Genomic DNA, 12,152 nt, shown 5'->3' on the forward strand with positions numbered 1-12,152 from the left:
TTTCCAGCAAATCAAAGTGAAAATGCTCTGAGCTGTCCATGATCTGGAGAAGTGTTTCTCATTATATAATGAAAGCATCTACACACTTAAAATACAGACACACATGTATTTGTTCTTAGGCTGCATTGCTTCTGGCGCTTGAAAAAAAATTATTTCATACATCTGTTTTGATAAACAGTTTTACTGATTTACTAAGTAATCACTAATATTAGCATGAGATCAGTAGACACTTTAATTAAAACCTAACAGCTGTTGGAAGCCAAATTCCTCACACAATAGATGTTCGCACTTACTGTCAGCATGGTTCCTGAATGAGGGGAAGGAAGGAGAAAAAAAAAGAATCAACTGCTTTACAGACCATTTGTAGTCTGTGGATTACAGGCAAAATAAACTTTATCTAGGCAACACAATGAGATTCTGGTATGGTCTCTTTGTTTTCTAAGCACATGATAACAATGAACAATCATTTAAAAAAAAAAAAATCTAGTTCCCCAACTGCAGTGTTGTCAAATTCAGAAGCAAACGTGTATCATCTCCCTGTCCGTAACAGTCATGTTGGCCTAAATTTTATGTTATTTGGGCAAGATAACAGATTGAAAGCTGCTATCTCTGTGGCTGCTATTGCAGATGGAAAGTTATCACCTCAGCAGATTTTTCACTGCAGAGCAAGATTCCTTCTCATTGCAGTAGCACCACTTCATATCTAAAATGCTTCATATTTAGGTTATATTGCAGTGTGATGATTTCCTATCTAAACCAGGTCAACTTAAGGTTATGAAATTTCAGTTTTCTATTGCTATGGAGATTCTGCTACAAGAAACACATTTTCTAGCTGCATCTCCATTGTCTATTTTTTGCACTTCTTCCAGGATATCTCTATATGAAAATTTTAGAAAAATCAAGTTTTCTTTCACGACAAAATCTTTCATATACTCTGGGCACGAGAATCTGTCTGCTCTTTGACAACTTTACAATTCTATTTGTAGCTCTGAATTACTTAACTATTTCAGGGAAAGCAGCTTTATTATATGATTCACTGAAGCAGGGATGGACACTAAGAATCAAAATGTGTATTTGAATGTACAAAATATCCCAGCAATATGAATACTTAGTATTGGTAATTAGCATGTTGATTACAGAATGCATGTTTTTAGCAAGCATTAAAAAAAAAATTTGGTACTTTTTTTTTTTGATAGGCTGCTAATTTTCAGAATTGTAGAGGAAGTTCAAGTTAAGCATGAAAAACTTCGTTATATACACAAAGTTCTTGCAAGTAAAAAGGACTGTTCGAAGGTTTCAGCTTTACCTGATTAGTTACCTTCAAGAACAACCAGGACTTCTGTCAATTCAGCAGAGAGAAACAAACATATATAACTAAGAAAGAAATCATTATTACAAATACAGTGAACATTGGCTAAATTAAACATAAAAAAGGATATAGTCATAGTGTGACAGGCACATTCATCTTCATGAGGAAGAACGAAGAATATTGCTTTATTGAGTTTATCCAACTTTGTACATTTGATCAAATACACTCTACAATGGATTTCAAGTGTGACTAATGACTTCAGCAGACTACAGCAAAAACATACTATCACACACGTACTAATTTACTCCAACCTATATGTATAGCATACAGCTATAACTCATCCTATATGACTACAAAGGGAACATGGCCTCAACCTACCCAATGATGTCTAGAGATGACAGATTGCCACAAATCAGCAAAATAATATTGAAATAATATAAACTTACTTCACAAGAAAGATTGTTTCTTTCTCTTTATATAATCAAATTACTACTATTGAACCAGCCAGTTCCGTGGCACAAATCACCCAAGGCATGCAGGCAAGATTTGGTACAAGAGGAAACCTTTACTTGGTTCCCTCAAAGGCCAAGGAAGCAAGTGATTCAATTCCATGAAAAGCAAAACCTGGTTTTCTATGGATGTATGTCTTGAGCTTCAACTCATATGTGGATACTGTGGTGGTTAATCAAGTTTGCATCTTTCCTAGCAGTGGATGCATCAGCAATCTCTCCAGATGCAGAGCTTTTTTCACAGAAATTAATAGAAAATTAGCATTTGAGATTTCCATTCATCTGTCAAAACTGGCAGAAAATGACACACAGGAAAAACAGGAGGAGGGAAAGACAGGCAGACAGTGTAATCGCTTAAGGCCTTTTCGCTTAGGAAATAAGAAAGTCGACTGAAAATATCACAATTAAAAAGGTATTTTAATATTTTAACCAAAGCTACAAAGATTGCTACAGGTTTTTTCCTCTGGAATGCATAAACAGGTAAAAATCCCACCTACTATGCTACAAAGTACTTCTAAGTAGTAAACTGAAGCCAATCAAAAACATCTATCAATGACAGCATTCTTAAAATTCAGAAGTGAGAATATGTTTGCAGACATTAGCTTGAAACCTAATTGGAAAAGTCACCATATCAATACTGAAGTGATTTGGGTGGAAAAATCACAATTCTCACAGAATATACATGAACAGCTGCCAAAAAATTAATGCTTTCGTTGACTGAGCCAGTCAATGAAGAAATAATGTTAATCTCAACAATTAGCAAAATGCATGTGGAATCTGGAGAAAAATAAGAAAATTAGCATTGGATAAACAAAACTTAAATAAAAGCTTCCCAAAGTCTCTTAAACAGTAATATTAGAATTGTTTCACAATTAAGGAGGTCAATGAAAAGATGTGACACCTGAAAAATAACACTGTAATTTCCTGAACTTTAAGGACTATTCCTGAGTTCCCTTGTAATTTCTTCTAGAGTTTCTTGAATCCTAATCTAAAAGACAATCCTTTAATGGTTCTTAGTCCTCTCTAGAAGATTTGACATATTTCCATTTCAGTTTAATTTAATTACATATCATATCATTAATTTCCTTATTTCTTTCCTGTTCTAAATGCGCATTTCACAATGCAGAGGAAACATTCAGTTAGGAAAAAGTAAATAATCCTTTTAAATAATTTCCTTGATTTTTAGTTTCTCCAGCATACATTCCAATGTGCAAGTTTTCATAATGACCTTTTTTTTTCCTTAATTTAAGCATCCTGCATAAATCAATAGAGCCACCTTAGTCCCCCCAAGTAAATGGTTTAACAGTCTTTAGATCAAACCTGAGATTAACGTATAAATTTATGAATTTGAAGACAAAACCCTCCAGGTGCAAGAAGCGATATAAATAATTAATACAGCTAATTCATAAGTTCTTGGAATCATACCAGCATTACATGCTTGGAGTCTTGGAATTCCAAGCATAACAGAATGTCTGACAAATAAAAAAATCTTTGGCATGTACACGCTACTGTAACTTATCCAGATCTGTTTCCCCAATCCTGTACTTGATATCAGGCTTTAAATGAAGATCTAAAATCTTACAAACTATGCATGTATGTATGCTATAAAGCAGCAACTACAAAATTTTACATGCTTCTGTAACAAAGGCATCATTATAACCGTAACTTTTATACACTCAAGAAACAAGGAAGTGTTCTGTTTTTCTTCGCCAAGGGAAATGACAACAAAGCAAGCACAAGGGTGGCTAGTATTCATAATGAGACTCATAAATAAAGGAAATTATGTGCACAGTTATTCATAAGGTAGTTTTCCTCCCTTTGTTTACCATCCTGTAAAGTTCCGCTCATTAAAAAACAGGAAGAGAGGGAAAGGCTGAAGCAGCGAGGATCATCGCTGCTGTAGCATTAGTTTTATAAAGATTAGAAAACAGTTTTAACTAAAGAAGTCTAAACAGTATATCTTCTTGAATATACTCAGTGAATCACAAAGAATGTGACAGGGAGATATTCAAATGCTACACTTAATAAATTCTTCCCAAAAATCCAAGTTTCAAAACATATTTAGATTTTAAAAATTATCAGTTCATAAGCAATGTAAGGTAACCACCTGATTCCTGTGTAACAGAGACAGAAATTTAGGTAATACCAAAATAACGCGCTCTGCACGAAAGATGTGTCAGAACAGTTACAGTTAATTAAGAAGACAACCAGTTATAACGCACAATTAAAGCAACTCCCAACTCTCTTGTCAATTTAAACAATCCTTATATGAAAAGTAATTTACCTCCATTGAGATTCGTCTGTGTATCCGGTTTCTGAGACAAACACCTGTGGGAGACTGTACTTCATCAGATGAAGTTCCAGAAGCTTGGTCACTTTCACCATCTGACCCCATTTTCAGGTTTTCATGAACAATATCTTAAAAATAATCCAAAGAATTGCAAACAGTTAGCCAGTATTCCACCAAACATTTCTCTTGCACAGATGGAAAACAACTGTATCATTACTGCGCATTGAGTCAAAGACTTATCACGGTCATGATATACTTTTTGTATTCTTGATATACTTTTTATGTCTCAGGAATCACAAAATGAATAGGATTACTTCATAGGACTTCTACACAAACTTTATCATTATTTTTCTTACTTGGTTTGGAGTAGAACTCCATTTTCCAAACAAAAGACAGACAGTCTAATCCTAATTTTAATTCTGATAAACTGCCTTCCCCTCACAGCTTCAGTTCCCAAACTCCCTCACTAACCTCTTCTCTCTTAGCTGATCTTGGATATAAAACATTACTGAGAATATTTAACATTTTCAGATCAAGACTACCTGAAATTAGCAATCTAAAAGTATCTTCAAAAAGCTTAAATAAAAACTTGAGAGGTATAGGCATTATTTTCAGAAATGCCAAATATGAAAACTTCAGATATAAAACCCACGAGTGTGCATGTGTGGAGGAAGGGGATGTATTCTGACCATCTAAATAGAGGCCTATAACGTACAAGTGCATTCAGCAGAGGACCTGATATTTAGGAGCAATTAAGTGAAATTTGTGACTTTATAGAGGAATTTAGGCAACAGACTGCCTGCAGTCTACAGATTCATCCATGCAAAAGAGTTTATGCATATTACGTATATACATATACGTTACTTTTAAGCATCACATGATCTTCCAGGCTTTGGAAGACAAGCACCATAACAAATGATGAGAAGATCAAGGTGGTGTCATTAATAGCATAAAGAGCCAAATGACTTGCAAAAGGACACAGAATGGGAAATTGGTCATACAAGCAATTCAGTATGAGTAATGCTCCATCATCACCTCTGAAATACATGAACTTCAAATTACCATAGAGATTAAATACTCATACATATAAAGAAGGTGTTTCAAAAGACGTCAATTTCCCTGCCTTCTCCTGATCCTTGGTATTAAGCATGATCTTGTACAGGCTAAAAGAGAACCGAACAGCAACTAAAAATCTCAAAATTCTACCCCTAAAAATGCTAATATTAGCGAAACTCACAGAACTCAATTCAGCTTTACCACCAACAGACCTGAAAATATTTAGCATTTGCACAGTATTACAGCAATCAAAAAAAAAAAAAAAAAAAAGAATGTGCAAGTTTTATCACTATCAACAAGCAAGAAAGCTGGATTTGCTGCAAAAAAAGCCTTTATGGCAATGTTTGGGTATCAACACATCTTCTAAAACGTTAGTCTAGTTTGGCTCACGTAGAGTCATGTAAACTTCAAAGGATCAAATTCTTCCTCAGTACAAAGAATTTCCTTTTACAGAAGACAGAATGGATATACAAAGATTAACTCATAAGGTTTTGGCAGCACGTATTATAACTCCAAGTACTGTAATTAAACACACAAACTAAGCATGCATCCCATGCACAAAGCAAATTTTCCAGCAGCAATGCAGGTCTCAATTTGACTTCGATTAAAAATCCAAATCACATCAGAATTTTCCCTGCAAGTCATGCTCAAATTTGGACTTAATGAGATAAAAATAAGATGCATTCCTTGCATAATAAGAAGTTATTCTTCTAGTTTCAAACAAGGTAAATACTCATCAGGGCTTCTAAAGGCATGCTAGTCTGAACAAGAGGAAAAGATTTTCAGAAAATGGTCCCTAAAGATCAGCCTTAACCTTAAGCTAAGGCAAAACGTGCCTCCTTTTTGCCAAGTCTCTGAGAAATCTCTCTTATTCTCTGTAGTGACTTGATAGCTGTCTTTTTAAATATCTCTAACAAACTATAGGAAATTATTTTTAGTAATATAAAAACATTATTGAAAACTGTATTTGTAGCAAAGCCGTTATGCCAGCATTGTTGTGTCCGGTAAACAGCACATTCACTATATAATTTCTTTATTAAAAATTCTTTTAAAACACTTTTCTGAGAGATCATGTAATCCATTTTAGCAATTACAGCTCATAAGATTCTGTCTGTAAAATTAAGTGTAACAGCTACTGACAATTGTTCCCCAATCTATTTATCCTCATGTTAGCACAAGCCTATTGATGTGGCCCCAAAGTATATTTTCTTTAGAGAAGCTAGATAAGAGACAGTTATCTGGGCAACCTCACGCAACAAGACTGACAAAATTAAAGAAGTATTGTATTCTAAGCCACAGAGCAATTACATCATTTCTTTTTTAAAAAGACTGACACTTATTAAAGTAATCATGTGATTGATACTGCCATACTTTTTACCTTAAAACGTACAACGTTCAATTCACAAAAGCGTATGTATTATGAAACGATTGTTAAAAAAAATGACACTTCAAAATGCAACACTCAGGACTACAAAGAGCATACTAGTTGACAAAAACAATTCTTCTACTAAAAAGACCACCTATGCCGTAACACACAACTAAGGAATCTTTCAAGAACTAGTAACACAAATCCATACATTTGGGGCAGATAATGTAGCTGCAAGGAGATCCTGCTCTTTATAAGTCAGGAATGAGAAGACAAAGTGAGTCTGTATCACTCAAGTCTAAAAATGTAGTATTTCAGATTTAAGTAAGATGATGGTCAGTCTATTTTGACTACTGCTGTGATTATGATTAATTCTGGTAAGTCTGGATAAGCTACATACCCATAACCAAAAGGTTATTTAGGCAGGATACTAGCTGTAGCATCCAAAAATCTATCATTAAGCACATACCTGAATTTCTAATGGGCTTAATACTCAACTGCTTCTATCTATAAGGGCTTGCAGATGTTTTAATTATATTCTGAATAGGGATACTTTTAAGCTTTTTAAAAATATCTTGATTATGTTATCATCTACTATACATGTGTCCTTTTATTTTATTCAGTTAAAAAGGCATTAGTAGAGCCTTTTGTTCATTATTTTAATAGCACAAACCCAGGAATAAGGTATTAACCTAGTCATTTTAATCATTTTACACAGGTGCATGATGAGAATATTTGATTAAGCAATGATGAAAATCATGCAAATACTTCCTTAATTTCACTAAGTTTTCTTCTGTAGGCAAGTTCACCTGCACCAAAGCCAGCTTGCATGGCCTTCAGAGGTTTTAATGGTTCAATAATTTACTGAAATGCTTTCACTCAATACTCAAGCTATTCTCTTACACGGACATTTATTTTAATGTATTCTACATACCTAATTATTCAGTATGGTCATGTAATGAAAAGCTGTAGATGACTAAATATAACAGAACACTATGGAAGTACATTTAAAAGAAAAGACTGTCCTTATTTCAGCTGTGGGGAATGCACCACAGAAGAAATTCATACAAGAAACCCACAGTGCAGCAAATGAGAACCCCTCCAAGTGAGCTAAAATAACATGCACTAATTAGTCAGAAGTGAGTCAGACTGCATAATCTTTCCATCTTATTTCAAATTATTGCAAAAATGATCATGCAACTTGCATATTGGACTCCTTCCAAGGTGCATTTTTCCAACGCTTACTTTTCTATACGGAAGCTAAATTTTATGGTTAGTTTCACTAATAAAGATTCAAATTGAGGAAAGCAACAGTGAGAAATCATCTTTGCTGTTAACATTACCAATGTATGAAAGCTTTATGGAAACACCATCCCTTTCAATTCCAGTATTTCTGACAAAGAAACAAAGCCTCTCCGTAACTATATCAACACAACTGGCAAAAGCAGGGATAAACTCTCTGCTGGCTGCTTGCTGAGGTTCACCAGGAGGGTTAGCTTCAGCTCCGTGCCAGCCATGGTTGGCTTTGCATATTCCAAGTGCCTCTTCAGTGTTCCCAGCAATATAAATACGGAACAAGGACAACTAAGTTGGCCCTGCATTCAGCCAGGTCAGCTCCAAACAGTTTATCAGCTCTGGCTTCATCACGGACTGCCGCAGTTAAATGTTTCTGGAGACTTTAGAAGCTGTACAGATATACATGAGCTAGAAAAACCTCAGCTAGACCTTCATCCACATCAATGGCAGGGCTGATTGACAATTGGGCCTGAGAATCATCTACATTATTTAAAATCATCATGATAACTGAATACTAAATTTAAAATTACTACAAAGGCATGCTTTTTAGAGATCAGTTCAGAATTTTGGTCTTTCCAAAATACTTTACAAACCCTAAAGCTAACAGAGATGTTTCCAAGTAGAAATTCTTTTAAAAGTATTTTGAGATTTTACATGTTACCACAACAGCAGGAATTCATGTTCAGTGCTCAGAAAACAAACAAAACTCCAAAACCCTCCTGGACTTCTCAACTAATTTTTATATTGATAATTTCATTCAAAAGCAAGCAGCAAGAAGATGCACCTATGGCAGGTCTTATTTTAATGTGGTTTTTAACCAAATAACCATCCTTTAAGTGTCATCGTTTTGTGATATTTCAGAAATATCTCTCTGACAGCATCTTTCCATCACTGGAATAGAGGGAAAAGTGGAAAGAAAAGAGGATGAATAAAAAAAGCAAAGCAAAAAAAAAAGTCTCATGTAGCGTGGAGTATTTGACTGTTTCATTTCTGATGTCATTATCTCAACAGAGAAAACCTCAGCACCCTGCTGAGTAATAACCATTCTCATATGTCACGAACAACACAAGGAAAGATGTGAAGAAGGACCAGAAACAGCATTAGTAATTATGCTTGTATATGCTTGTACTTGTGTTATCTACCACTAGATAACATGTACAAGCAGCTTATATTTTCATCCAATGAGGAGTAAAAAAAAAAAGGCATAATTAATGGCATCATTGCATCCAAAGCAAAAAAAGATGTTTATCATATACATGTAGACACTCAGTAAATCTATTCCAGATTGCAATTTATCTATTACAAATTCTACAGGAATCTGTAGCTATTTAAAATATGTTGTTATTTTAACCCTTCCTACAGACTAACATACTAAAATCATAAGTGCTATTTAAACACTTGATCACCTATAAAACTTGATCACCTAAAAAAAAGTTAAAAAAATAAACCAAACAGTATTCTTCTGCAATACTTACATATTAGTATTATTTTCAGGTGAAAAAGAAAGCTTTGAGAAAACTGGAAAATCACTAAAAACTCCAAAACTGTTTTTCCTTTTCTAAAGTTGATTAGAAGTTCATAGTAAAATTTTGAAGAGGAATAAGTTATTGGTAAATTTACATTTAAAAATGCTATAGAATGTTTTTAAAGGCAACACACAAGAACAAGAGCACAGAAGTATATCTCTGTTCCTGTACACGGTTTATATGCATCTGAATTGACAAATAATCCATAAAAGACTAAATATTCCTAACCACAGATTTCTCCAAGTATACAATTATTTATTATTTTTTTAACTTTGCCTTCCTGTTAGATTCTTGGCAACTTAAGCCAAGCTTGGCCAGGCAAAAAAGAAAAAAAAAAAAAATGTATAGGACTTGAGTGAAATTAAGAACGGACATAGCAGTAAAAATGTGCACACTAAAACCTGTTTTGTTCTGTGATAACAACAGCTGCTAAAGTCCATTCAAGAGGACAGAATTCTTTTCTCAGTTTGAATGGTAGCACAAACGGTAAAAAGGCAGCATTTTGAAGATGATGAGTGATATTACAGCAGAGGAGGATATAAGTGGTTTGACTACTATCTTAAAGACTCATAGCTTAATCCTGAAGGAGATCAGTTTATCACACACTTCTAAAGGAGGGCAGAAGATTGAAAAAGTCATAAAATTCTAATTAAACTGTGACTTGCTCTCATTTTCTAGTAGCAATTAATTAAGCATAATTTGAAATAACATAAAAGCAGGGTAAAACATTAGTGGCGTCTGGAGGCAGCAACATGACAAACTACTTGAAGGAGAAGAAAAAAAATATTTCATAACTTATTTGCCCCACAGAACCACATAGATAGCTTGCGACCACACAAGAAGATAATTATAGTTGAGTGGCCTTAATTTATTACTGAAAAAAGCAAATTTTTTTCTTATAATAATGAAAAGTCTAAGTCATGCACCAGTTCTTTTTAAATTCCACAAATAGGATTATTATCTTCTATCTTTATCATATAGAATTCATGGTAGTTCTCACCAATGCTTAATGAGACGAACACACAGGTTTCTTGCAAAGTATTAAGAAAGAATGTTTTGTAACTTTTGTAATTTTGCAACTTGTCAAAAATTCATGGGTGACTTCTGTGTGTTCTTGTAATTGCTTTTTTCCTGAAAATTTTAAGTGACATTTATTACCTTAAAAAGACGTTTCTCTAACAATCTCAGAAAAAGATGTGTTCCCCAAGATTTATTAAAAGCATTAGAATAACCATATCCCTTGCTAAGAATCAATATTGACATTATTCTTTACATAAAAATGAACTTAAACAAACAATGTAGTAAATTACCTAATCTGCTCCCATTTCTGGGCATTGCCATGAAAGAGCCGAGGCTGCCCCCTATGACGCTATGTGGTCTCCGTAAAGGGGGCTTCTTGAAAGATCCTGTGTATTGGTGGAGGAATGAGTGCATGCTGTGAGACGTTGGAGGCCTGCCATTCTTCACAATAGGCTCTACAATTCACAAGGATCAAAATATTCATTCCCACAAGCAAGTAGGAGTGTCAGGAACATGCCAGAAGGAAAAAAAAGAAAAAAGAAAAAAATAGTTACTAGACAGGAAATCACCACTCTGGTAAGATTCTCTTTCATACTAACAGTAGACCATACTACTACTGCCATTCCTCTATTAACCAATTAAAACAAAACATGGCATTAAGTATTACCCAAATTTCAGTTCATTAAATTCTGTCACTCTGCTGCTGGATAAGTAAATTACCTGAATATACAGTCTAAAAATGTGAATAAAATCAGAACGTGACTTTTAATACCAGTATAGTAATGATTTGTCCTATTGCACAATGTTTCATCTTTACTATAATTTAAACAGACCAGCTGTTAGATAACTCATATACAGGCACAGAAATTGAGTGTTTGTGTTCTCTCAGCAAGCCTCACTCTGCACATGTGAACGATCACTCAAGGATTGTCATGGTACTAGAAGCAGCCTAACTCTAAAAAAAAAGGATTTTTTTTACCCTAATGAGAAGCAGAACAGATGTCAGTTTGTATTGATTGTCACAAAACTGGGTTTATCAGAACCACTGATGAAGTCGTTCATAGAAGAAAGTAAAGAGGAAATACTCTCACTACAGAAAAAGCACCCAGAGGTGAGTGTCACCTGGCAGCTACATACAAGCACTACCCCCGTACCAGGAAAAAGACCAGAACATGTGCCCAAAGAACACTTCAGATTCAAGTAATTTAATTTTTCCATCATTTGATTCTTATTACCATTACAGATATGTGTTGTTTGGTATGATTTGGAAGACCGAAGAGGCAGCAGCCACACATTGAGCAACCACAGCGCAGAGCCACTGCTGCTAGGGCGTAACGCAGCTGGGTTCTGCTCACAGCTTCACTCACACCTCTTGGGACAGGGAGCAATCTGGGATTGTATTTCATCACCCCAATTTATATTCTCACATGCAGGGACTCCAAAATCTTGCTTTCCCTTCCAAAATAAGACAGTAAGAATAATATCACTAGGAGAATTTATTTTATAGAAAGCAAAATTTCAATAGCGAAGGGAAATAAGAGCAAGAAATACCTAATAACCTAAGCAAAACAGGATCCTGAAGCGAACCTCCCTCCACCCCCAAATGTACAAAAACCTTTTGGATATATTATTTCAGAGACAGAAGTACACAGACAGAACTACCCAAGAACAGTCCAGTGACTTCAAAAAATTATTATGCAAGAAATTTATGCATATAAACATAAATGATCTATTAAGACAAAAAAATCACTTCAACTCAGCTGCTGCAGGGAAAAAAAAA

General features: G+C 34.5%; 1 protein-coding gene across 2 annotated transcripts in view; it reads right to left on the reverse strand.

Annotated features, from left to right (window-relative positions):
• The window catches only part of CDK17 (cyclin dependent kinase 17), a 92,376-nt gene that overhangs the window by 30,439 nt on the left and 49,785 nt on the right, over nt 1-12,152 (reverse strand). For both annotated transcript variants that reach the window (XM_086610928.1, XM_086610927.1), the window contains 2 exons: nt 10,663-10,827; nt 4,103-4,236 (listed from right to left, as the gene is read on the reverse strand). In XM_086610928.1, the coding sequence (XP_086467054.1) occupies nt 4,103-4,236; nt 10,663-10,827 (299 nt within the window). The remainder of the gene's footprint in view (nt 1-4,102; nt 4,237-10,662; nt 10,828-12,152) is intronic.

This window comes from Tauraco erythrolophus, chromosome 4, assembly GCF_009769465.1.
Source record: "Tauraco erythrolophus isolate bTauEry1 chromosome 4, bTauEry1.pri, whole genome shotgun sequence".
Lineage (NCBI taxonomy): Eukaryota > Metazoa > Chordata > Aves > Musophagiformes > Musophagidae > Tauraco > Tauraco erythrolophus.